The 15,431-nt window shown below is 39.2% G+C and overlaps 1 protein-coding gene across 3 annotated transcripts in view; it reads right to left on the reverse strand.

The window, feature by feature from the left end:
* Positions 1-15,431, reverse strand: part of LOC129867968 (teneurin-2-like) — a 355,999-nt gene that overhangs the window by 62,660 nt on the left and 277,908 nt on the right. For 2 of the 3 annotated variants that reach the window (XM_055941491.1, XM_055941490.1), the window contains exon 4: positions 11,161-11,385. The exons of the other annotated variant lie outside the window; for it this stretch is intronic. In XM_055941491.1, coding sequence (XP_055797466.1) covers positions 11,161-11,385 — 225 coding nt within the window. The remainder of the gene's footprint in view (positions 1-11,160; positions 11,386-15,431) is intronic. 3 annotated transcript variants of the gene reach the window in all.

The following is a 15,431-nucleotide window of genomic DNA, read 5'->3' on the forward strand; positions in this document are numbered from 1 at the left end:
TCAAATGCGTGAAGAGCTTACAAAGATACAAAGCTCATCTGTAATACTGATATGTAAGCTCTTCTCCATTTTCAACTAATAAAGGGAAACATGAAAATTGAAAGCTGTGAATTAACTTTGTGAAAGTTAAACATTTTAATTGTGTGACTAAAACTATTCAAATAATACAATCAAAATGGTTTCTCTACTTTTAAACTTTTAATCAAATAATGCAATTAAAATATTTTTCTGCATTTTTCTAGCGAGCCTAAATCATACCATTTAATTAAAAGATAATGAAAGTAGGTAATACTTCAGATTTTGGCAAATGAGATCTAAATATCTCCAAATTAATGAAGTGCTATCCGAAAATATCACTAATTATTAAAGTCTACAAAGAAATATTTAGACAATTCAAAATTCAATCTACAGATATGATACAGAATAAAAAAAATAAAAAAAATGAGTGCCTCCACTCATCCTGTACAGCCTGCAGTGCACGATGGACATACAGGAAATAGCCTTAATCAAACAGTGGCTAGATAAATGAATGTACGTATTCCTCTAAGAGAAGAAAAAAAAAGACATTTGTTTACATCTTCCATAACGCCATAACAGTCTTACTGACTGATCTAAAGGCAAAGTCTACTGTGGGGAAAAACACACAATAACATCTATTCTCCATTGGGCTTTCTTCTGCCTATCCTTGTATACTTCATTGTACATTCCAGGAGTAACATAGGCATATCAGTTACCCATATATAAAGTCAATATGATAAAATACAGTGGGCCTACCCTCTTACATAGACACTATGGAACTGATAAGTAGTGAAAGAATCAGCCTCACACCAGGAAGTGACAGTTTGAGCTAAGAAAAGGAGAGGCCCTTCACACAAAATGTCTTGTGAAAAGAGGAGCGGATAGATGAAAGAGGGGATGTGATCAGCTCTGGTTTGGAGGGCCAGGGTGTGTAATCTCCCGCACCACACTGTGTAAGAACAGGATAAAAAAAAACAGTGCTACAAAACCCACACTTCACAAAAGCTCAGTTTGGACTGCAGGGACGCTGGGAACTTTGGAACAATCTGAGCTGCACAATAGGGCCGAGAGCAGTGGATTATACTGTGACCTGGTCATCAAATGCACCACTCCACACTGCAGCTCCGGCTAAACACAATGACATTCTGGGACTAGCGCTTTAATGTGTTCTGATAACCTTGACCGTGCTCAGATCCTACGCTTTTTCCTCGTTATCCCTCTGCAAACTGCCGTTCAGGCTCAAATCGAGCCGACAGCCAGGGAGGTTGTCTACCAACCCTCAATGGGCCTGTGCAGTTTCCTTTTACAGGTCTGTGGTCAGACAAAAGGGCTGTTGCCGTCAGAGGCTCCGGTTTCTAACCCTGAGGAACTACACCCCTGTGTGAACCAGTGGAATCCCACAGACACAATGGTCGCCTCCATATCTGTTTAATACAGCGGAGATCACAGTAGAGATCTGAGCAGCGGGGTTGTCAAAGTCACTACTGTAATAGGCAGATTACGGCGTTCAGCAGCGTGCTGGCCTTTAGTAGTCCCCTGTATTGCGTTTTAATAGAGTCAAAATAAAAAAGGCCCTGTACTTCTCTTTAATGCCACAGCCGGTCCTTCCACAGAGGATCAGCTGTGGCTCGGTACAACAGGTGAAACACCACAGGCCACTATCTTTATACCTATTTAAACAATAAGCTCCATCTTAAAAAGACTGAGTTGTGTTGCACAGTAGAGGACTGGCAGGGCACCTAGCCGCACTGCTGCTTTAGTGGTGGGAGCAACAGCTTTTTTTCAGAATGGACGACATGGTGACTTAATCCTGCAGCGTAAAGACATGAACATAAAGCCCCATATGAGCAGAACAAGTGTACTCACTCAACCTATCCTCAAACAGAAAATGTTACCTTTTTTCTTTCAGCCTGGAAGACAATCATTCCAACTACAAACAAAACAGCGTCGTATGAGAAGCAAGAGAGGAAAACTAACATTTAGTAAATGAGGATACAAACTTAATAACATGCAGCCATGTTTGTAATTACCACTCCATGGATATAGAATTAAGAAACTTCTAAAAGGTTAATTGCTTTTCTGATTGAGAGGCAGCTCGTCGCTATACAGAAATTGAAATTGAGTGTGTCCGTTTTCTTTGTATGTATCATAAAAAATAAAATTTTCTTAAATGAAAGAGGGGGATATTGTAATGAATATAATTACACAGCATTTTTTACCAAATTGCAGAATTATTGAGGGGTAAAAATTATGTTTTAATTTAAAAACAAAGATTTATGGCAGTGGGTCGTATCCTAGTAAAAATAGTTTTTTTTCCTTTGTCTCCCAGCCCCCGTACCCATAGCTTTCACCATAGCTGGAATACACATTTGTGATCAGGTCCCTCAGAGCCGACTGTAGAATCCAACTTATTTTTGTATCTTCCCTTCGCATCTCAGCCTGCACCAGCTGTATTCATCCCGACCATAAAAATGACATTCATTCCCCCTCCATCTTCCATTTTCTAAATGTGTTTTTATTTCAATGTTTTCTCTTCTCCGTCATTTAATGATGAATAGTTGAATTATAATTTACTGTGCAAACCTACATTGTGTGAAAGACAACAACAACAACAACAAAACCCTGGGACGAGAGCCCACTTCATGGTTTGTTGTTTTTTTTGTATTATTTCGGAACAAAAAGCTGGCTGAATGTTCAAGGCAATTTGCTACAAAAGGATGGAACTCAGTTTGAACTTGAAATGACCTATATGCCTATTTATTTGTCCAACCGTTAGGAGTCTTGTTTGCCATAATGACCCAGGTGTAGAATGTGTTTTATAGCCCACCTCAGCTGTCATGTAGAGAGAGAAAAAAAAGACGGTAAGCTAAGAGGGACTAAAAAGGCTAAAAGTAATTACAGTTCAGAGGCAATGCAGGGAGAAATGGAAACGCCCCACACAACAGCTTCTTCCACCGCTGTTAGTGGTGCATGGCGATGTTGAAATTACTGCAGCTCAGCTTTGCAGACTACGGGCTAGAATGACAAGGATTAAAATAAATTGTCCAGCATGGGCGGTGGGAACCTTGGAAAAACAATACGAGTTAAAGCATAAATGTCAATTTGGAATGATAAAAGACACAATGTACACACGGCAGAAGAAGCCCCGAGAAGGTAATAGAAATTGCGATTTTTTTTTTTACTGTGACTCAGGTTGCTTAAAAATAATGTGGTGGCATTATTGGAGAGAGGGCATGCTTCTGTCTTCCACTCTTTTGTTAGTTCCTCCTACCGACCTCTTCACACACACCAAAGACAGGTGAAAATGTCTTAATTGAAACAAGCCCAAGGGTAAGCGTGCACTCATCACAGCACTCAGCGCCTCAACGTGTGGTGGTTGCCTGCCTAGTTGAATGGGTTAACATTTGGCTTGGGCTGCAAATTGATAAGCACAGTGTAATGGATATTAAAAGTCCCAGGGTTCAGCTGTGGGTGTCCAGACTGCATTATCTTCCACTGCTAGTAGCCTATGATGAGAGAGAATGGCAGGATTAACCGAGGTCGGTTTAATTTTGTTTTTCCGATGACTTCTGTTCAGTGAATAAACTGTATGTTGACAATTCTGTTGGGCGTTTCCAGAGCAATAGGATGGGTGGTGTAACAGACCCGCAGCAACACCACCCTGAGTCAGATCAGGGAGCGGACATGCTTGAGAAGCTGTGGATCATACCCGTACCTGAGGATCTGGACGTGCCCTCTCCCCTTGATCCAATTTTTTCATGGGGTTTTAATTAAAAAGCAGAGATTGCAGTACAGTAGTGCAAATGAGGGGGGGGGGGGGGGGGGGGGTTAAATATTCAGAGCACAGCATATCTCTGCCTCAGCCACTCATCTCCACTAATTAGGCAGTTAGAACTATTCAGAGACAACAGTCAGGGAGACGAGACTACTGCACATTCAGCTTGAAACTGCTCTGAAACAAATGCCCAAATTCTATGAAATTACACTCATCACCAGAGTCACAATCTGTGGCATTAATACCATTTATTCAAACGCTTAAAGACCAGACAAATGGATTTTCCTTCGGTAATGACGAGGTATAGAGAATGGAGTGATCAAACATTCAACACGCCACACAAACCTCTGGTGATTTCCTTGTTGGATTATTATTTTAAAAATTCAAATGCAAAGACACCCGAAATAGCAAAAGGGAAAAAACCAACAGATGAATAATGCATTGGTAGCGTTAATATACTCACAGCATGGCTCTTTCCAGGAGTAGCTAATGCGTCACCTACTGCTCACATGCATTTCTTGCTAAACCTTCCCAGAGAGTTGGTGTGTGGAGAGACAGGCGGGTACCAACAGGCACACATTCAGTGCCGATTCCATAGACCTTACTCCCCCCCCATGACACCTGAGAATCAGACGGCCTTTGGAAAAGTGACGGAGCGGTCACAAGGTGCGAATGCTGTAGCATGGATTAGCTAAAAAAAAAAAAAGATAAAAAAAATAACAACACAAACCAAGTACACACAGCCGGCACTGTGGATAGGCCAGAAGCAGGGCTGAAAGAAAGGGTAGGGAGGATTCAAGGACAGTATATACGTTTGAAGGTCACGTTTAGAATTTGTTTTGGAGAGATGCAACACTGCCGCAATAAGGAAGGTGTATTATGCATTGAAATATGACCATGGGAATTAAAAAGCTGTTAGAACAATATTGTCATCCAACTTTAACACACACAGTGACGGGATATGTCATGACTTAGAGGAGTAGAGTGCTGTCGTAACTCCAAGGGGAATCAGTCAATAACTGTAAAGCCCTAGTCATATGGGCAGGAAAATCCAAATGTAATACGAAGGGAAAAAATGGTTCATTATCCGTTTCATCATTTTAGCTTCTTGGTCGTTGTTGGTCAAAATGTTTCCCTCGGATCGTCATTTTAGCTTCTTGCTGATAGTTTGTAAAAATGTTTCCCTCGGATCGTCATTTTAGCTTCTTGGTGGTTGTTGGTCAAAATGTTACCCTCGATGAGGTGATTTTACAAGAAAAGTAAAGAAGACTGAAATGACACGATGTGTGCAGATGGCGGGAAAATGAAATTACAAAACAGCACGTTAGAATGCTTTGTAGAGAATTACAGTATCCTATTACAATATAGAATGTGAGCTGCATGTGCTTAACACACAACCTCTATATAAAATGACAGCAGGAAGTGAGCTGCATGTGGTCTACATACAAGAACATCTCCACAAAATGATGGCAGGATTCATTATAAGAATCAACACGAGATAGAGATACCAGAACAGAAAACAACAGGCAATTCAAATATTGTTTTTTTTTCTATCCAGAACAATGGCAAAAGGAAAAGCCCACTTGACAAAGGAGATGTGTTTGAAATCTCAATGGAATTGACGACAAGGAAATCTCAATAGATCTGTCATACCTCTCAGAACAAAAAAAATTACTCCTATGTTTCTTTCCATGAAGAACATAAGGGCACAATGTCTACATTGTAAATTCATGTGACTGCCTGTCTTAACAATCTGGGCTAATTGTGTGTCGTCGAAAAATATGATTTCCGACTCCCAAACAGGATGGGGTGGGAAGCATAGAATCATATTAAAGCCTTGTATACTGCAGTGCCAGGCCATCAACTTCCATGCTGTGGTGAAATGCTTTTTCATGCCGTAGACATGCCGCTTGGTGATACCTATAAGTATTGACATTTGATACCTTGGAAAGATTTATCTATGTTATTTTAACCACCAGGCTGACTATGATAGATTTTATTGCATGTGATGAGTAAAAGGTGGCATGAGATAAATTGAAAGATTCTTTGCTTATTTATTTCAGAAACATACCAATTTACATATTTAAAATAAATATGTGAATAACAGGAGCAAATTTTTTATTTTTTTGAATATTTCAATATGCACTTCGGATGTTTGAGTGCCATGATTGAGTCAATAAAATACAGAAAACCTTTATATTAGGGTGCTTCATCCTGTCTTTTCTATGAGGCTATTTATAAAACGAGTAGGTCTAATCCTGAATGCTGATTGGTTAAAAGCGCATTCCAGACGGTGTCTATTCCACAAGTTACCACCGGCTAAATCTATGATGTTAAAATGCCTATTTACTCTGTTCCATCTGTCTGAGCAATCCACTGTCTCATCAGCCCAATCCACTGTCTCATCAGCCCAATCCACTGTCTCATCAGCCCAATCCACTGTCTCATCAGCCCAATCCACTGTCTCATCAGCCCAATCCACTGTCTCATCAGCCCAGCCAAGCAATATATACATTTAATCTCCACTATAAAAAGCATCTAGACATTATCTCACATTTCTTTTAGAGTAACATTTAGTTTTCAACAACGGAGATTTGTTTAAACCTTACTGTCTCGACAACGTCTCGGGCCAAACAACACCCATGCCAATATATCCTCCAAACACCGGCTTCTCAGGCATTATCACTTAATGATGTTTCTAAACAGAATACATACAGTCTATTGTGACCACTTTTATTGAATTACTTACTGAAACTATTGTGTACTAATTGATGAAAATGAGCAACAAAAATATATTAAAGGGAAATTCCTCCACTTTTCAAACAGTACACGTCAAAGGTTTGGACACAGCTACTCATTCCAGGGTTTTTCTTTATTTTTTTTTTACTATTTTCTACATTGTAGAATAATAGTGAAGACATCAAAACTAGGAAATAACACATATGGAATCATGTAGTAACCAAAAAAGTGTTTATATATTTTATTTTGAGATTCTTCAAAGTAGCCACACTTTGCACACTCTTGATGAGTAGGTGTGTCCAAACTTTTGACTGGTACTGTATGTAGACACTGGCACGACGCTGGAGATAATGAATACGAGGTTGAAAAGCGGCGGAATTGCCCTTAATCAGTTTTTTATAATTGAAAATATATTTACTTACATTTACTGTAGGTATACCAAAATATCGTAATGTTACCACTTTTCTAAATTAAGGAACTAAATTAATGCTAGTGATAAAGGTAACTGTTCATTCTTAGTTTTTGTTGATGTGGTATGTGATAGGTGGTGGCAGGTGAACAATGAGAGATCCAATACTCTGTACTATGCAGTACAGCATATTTTAAGAGTAACCTAACCATTATGTATTAGAATATGTTCGACACTTAAGCAACATGAGCACTGGAAAATTGCACATATTTTCACCAAATTAGCCTCTAGTTGCTGCATTTTGCTGTTTACTAAACTACTCTAATCTGCATTGATTATATCTGTCCGACTCTTTTCCACACTTAGGCCTAATGCAAAACACAGCGTGAAGAAATGTTACACTCCCATTTCCAGAAACACGGCCCCTCTAGGAGCAGAAAGTCCATGCAGTAATACATAACCCAACAAAACCATTAATAGGAATATCGTACTAAATCAAATCAAACTTTATTAGTCACATGCGCCAAATACAACAGGTGTAAACCTTACTGTGAAATACTTACTTAACAAGCCCTTAACCAACAATGCAGTTTTAAGAAAAATACCCCCCCAAAAAGTAATAAATAATTCAAAAGCAGCAGTAAAATAACAATATCAAGGCTATATACAGGGAGTACCGGTACAGAGTCAATGTGTAGGCTATATACAGGGGGTACCGGTACAGAGTCAATGTGTAGGCTATATACAGGGGGTACCGGTACAGAGTCAATGTGTAGGCTATATACAGGGGGTACCAGTACAGAGTCAATGTGTAGGGGCACCGGTTAGTCGAGGTAATCGAGGTAATATGTACATGTAGGTAGAGTTATTAAAGTGACTATGCATAGATAATAATAGAGAGTATCAGCAGGGTAAAAGGGTGGGGGGGGGGAGGGGGGTCAATGCAAATAGTCTGGGTAGCCACTTGACTAGCTGTTCAAGAGTGTTATGGCTCGGGTGTAGAAGCTGTTTAAAAGCCTCATGGACCTAGACCTGGCGCTCCGGTACCGCTTGCCGTGCGGTAGCAGAGAGAACAGTCTATGACTAGGGTATCTACTACTATGTGTATCTGTTGAAAACAAGACGCACAGGCTATCATAATGAAAATCTAATTGCTGATCGCTCAATCAATATATTATGACATCTGTCACTGCTGTGTCAGACAGAACACAGAAGGGGAAGTACAATATGGTTAGTTTCGCCATGATCGATGTGTCTCCTCGGAAAAGTAAACCAATTTGAGATCGTTTGAAATTGGCAATAATCACGTTGCTCTCGAATTCTCGAATTCTGAACCAACCCCCCCCCACTTACCAATTCAGATCGATAGAAGAAGATGGAGATCTCTTTCACAGCTTTCCTGCCATTAATTCCCATCATGCTTCAGTATGTTGTCTTAATTCTATGATTATGTGGGTTATTGTCAGTTATTGCTCAGAGTAAAAGCTCTCCTTATTGCCCTTAAACAGGAATTTTACTTCACATTGATTAGAAAGAGCCAGAGTGACCAAGCACGGAAAATATATATTTTCTCTCTCTGATTTATTGAGGTGTCATCTCAATCTATTCAAGGAGGAAACCACATGACCCCCCCAACAATGGGAGTCAGTGGCCTTTCAACTTCAAAGGCTTTGGGATGATATGGATCAGAAGACAACACTTCAAGGAGCAGGTCTACAGAAGAAAGAGCCTGTAGCACTTCACTATAAACTTCGGACACTAAAGTGTCTGATTCCTGCTAAATCAGAAACCATAAACGGGAAAATTATAATGTACTATTACTTTGTGGTTCACAGACGCAGTGGGTTAGAAATATATTGTGTAAAGACAACCTGATCAATGGGCTATACAATGGAATTCAAACGTACTGCATTTCAAAAATGTCATATTTCCGTTTAGACTGAGCAGTGTTTCAACACCCCAATTTTTTTTCACTAATCCATGTAAAAATGTTCTATTTTTAGTCAATTCAGTCAAGTGCCCTGACAAGAAAAATATATAACCTACAGTACATAATTTCTTCACAATACATTAAGGGAGTATTCACTGGTATGTAAAAAATAAATAAATAATAATCGTAGTCCCAGAACTATGCCACATGAATCCACGTTTTAGACATAAATACACAAGGAATATATCAATAGTGTTGAATGTACAGTCAGAAAAAAAACACACAAAAAGAGTGAGAGCAACCATTGGAAACCCAGACAAAGCTCTCCCCCAGTCTGTAGCTCCGGCTACAAGCAGAGTCTCTGTGTGACGTCGCAGTAATCATCTAAAATCCTTTCCTTTCACCGTCCTCTCCCACTGAGGAGAATTCAGTCACCTAGGAAGTCTCATTCTGAATGCCGACGTGATTAGAAAAAAAAAACTAACAGCTGCAATCACCGTGTTTGGAAAGAAAGCATACTCAAAGACGCACAATTTTCTTGCTTGTTCATGGTAGCGCACAAAAGGTAAAGCTATTACGGGCAGAGAATATGAAAATGAATTAAGTGGGCCTATTTCCACACCATTTCTAATGAATAATGCTTTTGAATATTGTAGAACTGTGTGTTATAGATCTGTCATTCTCATTGAAAGCAAGTCTAAGAAGCGGTAGATATGTTCAATGTAAGCTATTTGTATGCTTCCCGGTCTTAAGTTTCATTTTTTTGCTTCTTTTACTCTCGGTTTTGTACACCAGTTTCAAACAGCTGAAAATACATCACTTGGGTTATTGAAAATATATTTCACATTGGTTTAGACGGTACAATGATTCTTTAAACAATGACTGCTTGTTTTGTCACATAAACGGAAATTAGGTGAACTATTAGAATTTTGGCAAACAGGAAATGGTGGAGCGATATTGCATCGTTAAGGGTCTAAGTAGACGTTTTTATCTCAATATCAAAAAATATCTGCGTAACAATTAAGTACCTTTACAGTGCAATAAAATGTGCTTCTTAGCAAAGAGCAATTTCTCAAGAAACAATTTTGTCTGGACTTTCTGGGAGTGGTTTGAGTTGGGAGGGGAAAACTGAAAACTAGCTGGTATTGGCAGAGTTGTTTGGAACTCTTTCTTATTGATACATTTACTAATTTACCACCTGGTGATGTGACCAGGCAGACCAAAACTCCATCCCACCAAAACAATTTCAGGCAGTCTTTTCAAACAGCTCTTACACTAAAAAGGGCATTATCGTTTTCAGAGTATTATTCAAACCTCAAATATCAAGCATATTTATGCATTTTAGACTCAATTCAATCTAACAATTCAATAAAATAATAATTAATTAAACCACAATTCTAAAACACGGATATTTATCAATTTCCAGTTTGCCTTCTTTGAATTGAAAATAAACACTACATTTCCACTTGATAAGTAACATATTCTTAGTCAATTAAAATGTATGTCTATTATTTAAATATTTAAATAATGTACACGAACAAGCTCTCTTCATTTTATCCAATAAACCACGGATGACAGTGGAAATACAAACCCTAAATGTGTGCCTATTTAATATGCAACCAGTCTCACATGCACAGCTAGAAACTGAGTCAATGATAAGGTTTCCTAATTTACTATGGAATGGTTGTTATTAATATGGAAACAATACATTCTGATTGGCCTTCCGAGTGGCGCAGCGGTCTAAGTCACTGCATCACAGTGATAGAGGCATCACTACAGACACTAGTTTGATCCCGGGCTGTATCACAACTGACCGTGATCGGGAGTCCCATAGGGCGGTGCACAATTTGCTCAATTTAAATTAAAAATAAAGGAGCTGCTTTCAAAACTCTTTCCTATTTTTATGAAGATCCTAAATGACTACTTATTTTTTTTGTGTGAAAAACAACAGTATTTGGAAATGCAGTATATCAATTAATGAAATATTAACAGATACATTTGATATTATACCTGAAGCAAGTTAGTTATTTTTAAAGGACATCAAGGGTCATTATCATTTTTACATTACAAATGATCATTGTAGAAAGTCCTTCACCGTCAACGATGTGGCTTTATGGTTTACAATTCACTCACTTTTTGGTTGGAAATCTACATTTAAACAATTCAACAGATTGTTGCAGAGATATGTATCCATTCCCGAACCACAGCGAATAGAGACAGAGAGAGATTCCATGGTAGATGGAATATCTACGATACTGTACAGTACATTGGCTTGGGAAGAGGTCTTACCCGCAGAGGGGGGTTGGGGTGGAGGGGCGCAGGCTCGGAGTAGGTATGAATTAGGGGAGAATTCGTCGTCAGGAGGGGGGTCCAGCATGACGTGGGGGGCGCGGCTGTCCAGCAGGGGCACTTGGCACTCCCTGATGGCTGGGGGGGCAGGATGGGATGGACCGGTGGGTGGAGGTGGGGCGGGGGGTAGCAGGCTGGACGAAGGTGTGGGAGGTAGGGGACGACCTGGGGAGCACACACACACACACACACACACACACACACACACACACACACACACACACACACACACACACACACACACACACACACACACACACAGAAGATGGAGGATACATGTGTTACTATACACACTGCTACTGTAAGTTACAGGTGGACGATAGGCAGCGCCCGGTTTGAACATGAAGTGATAGAGATATTAACATCTTGTCTCCATATCTATACAACGCTCTTTGAGACACAAAATCAGTCTCTTATGTTCAAGCTGAGACTGTCAAGTCCACAGACAAAAGCGCCACACTGCTGAGCCATAAAAAAAATAACGATAATGAAAGAGGAGAAAAACAATTGAGAGCATGAAAGAGATCTAGAAGATGGGGAAGCTTTACGGGGTGTTCAACTCCTATCTCTCCGGATAACCTTGCTGTTTAATAGCAGCAGGCTGAAAGAAGGTCAACGTTGATGTCCTATGCAGGCTTTTAAATTAACCATCATGTAAGGTATTTTACATGCCTTAAAAAAAACAGCTCATGCGTTTGACTCTGACCTTGAGAAATATATAGTGAAAGCATGTTGATTCTTTATGCCATCAATGGTGAAAGAATGTTCTTTAACTTGCCATAGTCAGAGGATATACCTCCCTTTTCCACTCTTTTGCAACCAAAACCGATTGAACTGAGAAAACAACATTGAATTGCATACAGTGCCTTCAGAAAGTATTCACACCCCTTGACTTTTTCCACATTTTGTTGTGTTACAAAAGTGGGATTAAAATGGATTAAATTGTCATTTTTTTTGTTTAATTATTATTTAATTCTAAGTAATTATTTTTTTACATTTAAATTTATACAACCTAAATGCAAAATGTATAGGCATGTTGTTGAAGTGCTGTTGTTGATGTGTTGTTGTTGATGTGTTGTTGAAATGCTGAGCGCTACTGCTAGTCTCACAAATGCTTCACAGTTGATTTCTTAAATGTGTAGACTTGAAATAATAATATAACCTAAAACAATTAATGTTCATTCCTTTTTAGCCTACCTTGCTTGCTCCTGACTGATTTAGTTAGTATGTTGTTTAATAAATAGCCTGTTGAAATGTCAGACGTCAATATCATACTGCTATGGGAATCATTACTTCCCAAGAAAAGTAAATGTTTGTCTCCTCGCCCTTGGCTATAGAAAGTTGTAGCGCAGCCTCTGAATGTGACTAGCTAGGTTTCCATCCAATTTGCGAAAGATTTTTATGCAAATATTCTCAAATCTGCATGAAATAAAATGTGCATTTACCCACCAGCAATGTGTTTCCATCAAACTGACTTATTACGGATAAAAGTCTGTGAGTGATGACATTGTGCACATAAAAATAACGTTTCAGGTAAAATTCCCATGTACCGAATAAAAAATACAATTGAAATGGGTTTCCATTGCATTTTCAACTCTACTCATGGGTTTGTCACAAACAAAATGGAGTTATATGGCAAATGTGCCCACTCTGCTCTTGGTACGTGCTCTCTACCCAACAGCTCAACAGATTGCAGATACAGTGCAGGTACGCAACCTACATTATGAAATGATTATGGATAAGAACGATATTATTTTTGTTTGTCAAACGTCAGTCAAGCATCTATTATCATGTCACAGGAATAAGACCCTCGATATTTATTGGAAAGGAGCATCGAGATCATTACCGTACACTCCCACCACCCTGTGAAGTTCTTTAGAACCTATTTAACCAGCAGGCTAACGGACCAGGTTTGAGAAAGGCTAAAATAAACCACACTAGGCACACCCAGCAGAGAATCAGGGATGAGGGGCATCATCGGGCACACGAGATACTATAATGAACAACTCATTCTCAAACCCTGAGTAATATGACATTTAATAGATTACAAATGATCCTCCCCTGGACTAAATAAAACAAATACTAAAATACTCCCCCTGACTGAAATTGAAAAAGCATGACCCTCCCCCATTTTCCTCTGGGTAACTATTGTGTAAATGTCGACCTCTCCCTAAGTTTTCCACACCTGGATTGTGCTACATGTGCCCATTATTCTTAAAGAAAAAATATTCAAGCTCTGTCAAATTGGTTCATTGTTAGACAACCATTTTCAGGTCTTGTCATAGATTTCCAAGTAGATTTAAGTTAAAACTGCAACTCGGCCACTCAGGAACATTCACTGTTTTCTTGGTAAGCAACACCTGTCTAGATTTGGTCTTGTGTTTTAGGTTATTGTCCTGTTGAAAGATGAATTCATCTCCCAGTGTCTAGTAGAAAGCAGACTGAACCAGGTTTCCTCTAGGAGTTTTCCTGTGCTTAGCTCAATTCCGTTTATTGAAAAACGTTCAAGTCCTTAATGATTACAAGCATACCCATAACATGATGCAACCACCACTATGCTTGAAAATATGGAGAGTGGTACTCAGTAATGTGTTGTATTGGATTTGCCCCAAACGTAGCACTTTGTATTCAGGATAAAAAGTGAATTGCTTGCCACATTTTTTGCAGTACTACTTTAGTGCCTTGTTGTAAACAGGATGCATTTTGGAATATTTCTATTCTGTACAGGCTTACTTTTCACTCTGTCAATTAGGTTAGTATTATGGAGTAACTACAATGTTGTTGATCCATCCTCAGTTCTCCTATCACAGCCATTAAACTCTTTTAAAGTCACGATTAGCTTCATGATGAAATCCCTGAGCGGTTTCTTTCCTCTCCGGGAACTGAGTTAGGAAGAACTCCTGTATCTTTGTAGTGACTGGGTGTATTGATACACCATCCAATGTGTAATTAATAACTTCACCATGCTCAAAAGGATATGCCCTATGGGACTCCCGAGTGGTGCAGTGGTCTAAGGCACTGCATCTCAGTGCTAGAGGTGTCACTACAGACCCTTGTTCAATTCCAGGCTATAGTGCAACTGGCTGTGATTGGGAGGGTGGTTGCACAATTGGCCCAGTGTTGTCTGGGTTAGGGTTTGGCTGGGGTAGGCTGTCATGTTCTTATCTGACTTGCCTAGGTAAAATAAATATTCAATGTCAGCTTTTTTTATTTGTACCAATTGGTGCCCTTCTTTGCGAGGCATTGGAAAACCCCCCTGTTTTTTTGTGGTTGAATCTGTGTTTGAAATTCATTGCTCGACTGAGGGACCTTACAGATAATTGTATGTGTCGGGTACAGAAATGAGATAGTCATTCAAAAATAATGCTGAACACTATTATTGCACACACAGTGAGTCCATGCAACTTCTTATGTAACTGTTTACTCCTGAACTTATTTAGGCTTGCCATAACAAAGTGGTTGAATACTTATTGACTCAAGACATTACAGCTTTTCATTCTTTATTAATTTATATACATTTCGGAAACATAATTCCACTTTGATATTATAGGGTATTGTGCATAGGCCAGTGACAAAAGAAATCACAAAATGTGGAAAAAGTAAAGGTGTCATGATCGTCTATGGGTGAGAGAGAGGACCAAGGCGCAGCGTGTGAGAAATACATCTTCTTTTATTTAGAAGAGGGAAAAAACACGAAACGAACAACTATACAAACTGACGACCGTGAAGCTATAATGACAAATAGTGCTGACACAAACACTACACATAGACAATTACCCACATTAACCTAATGCCTATGGCTGCCTTAAATATGGCTCCCAATCAGAGACAATGAATGACAGATGTCTCTGATTGAGAACCCTTCAGGCAACCATAGACTTACCTAGACAACTACACTAGACACTGCCCCATACACATACAACACCCCTAGACACTACAAAAACACATACCTTCCCCATGTCACACCCTGACCTAACTAAAATAATAACTAAAACAAAGATAACTAAGGCCAGGGCGTGACAAAAGGGCTGTGAATACTTTCTGAAGGCACTATGCACAATACCCTAGTTTCAGTACTTCATAAAGTAGAGTTGTAGTGAAATGGTTGACCCCAAAACTCTGCTTTAAGGTAATTCAATTGAAGTAAAGTCGATCATAACTGACTCCTAGTATTACTGCCTATCGCTGACTGATGTTACCTACATAGTTAT

This window comes from Salvelinus fontinalis, chromosome 13, assembly GCF_029448725.1.
Source record: "Salvelinus fontinalis isolate EN_2023a chromosome 13, ASM2944872v1, whole genome shotgun sequence".
NCBI classification, from domain to species: Eukaryota; Metazoa; Chordata; class Actinopteri; order Salmoniformes; family Salmonidae; genus Salvelinus; species Salvelinus fontinalis.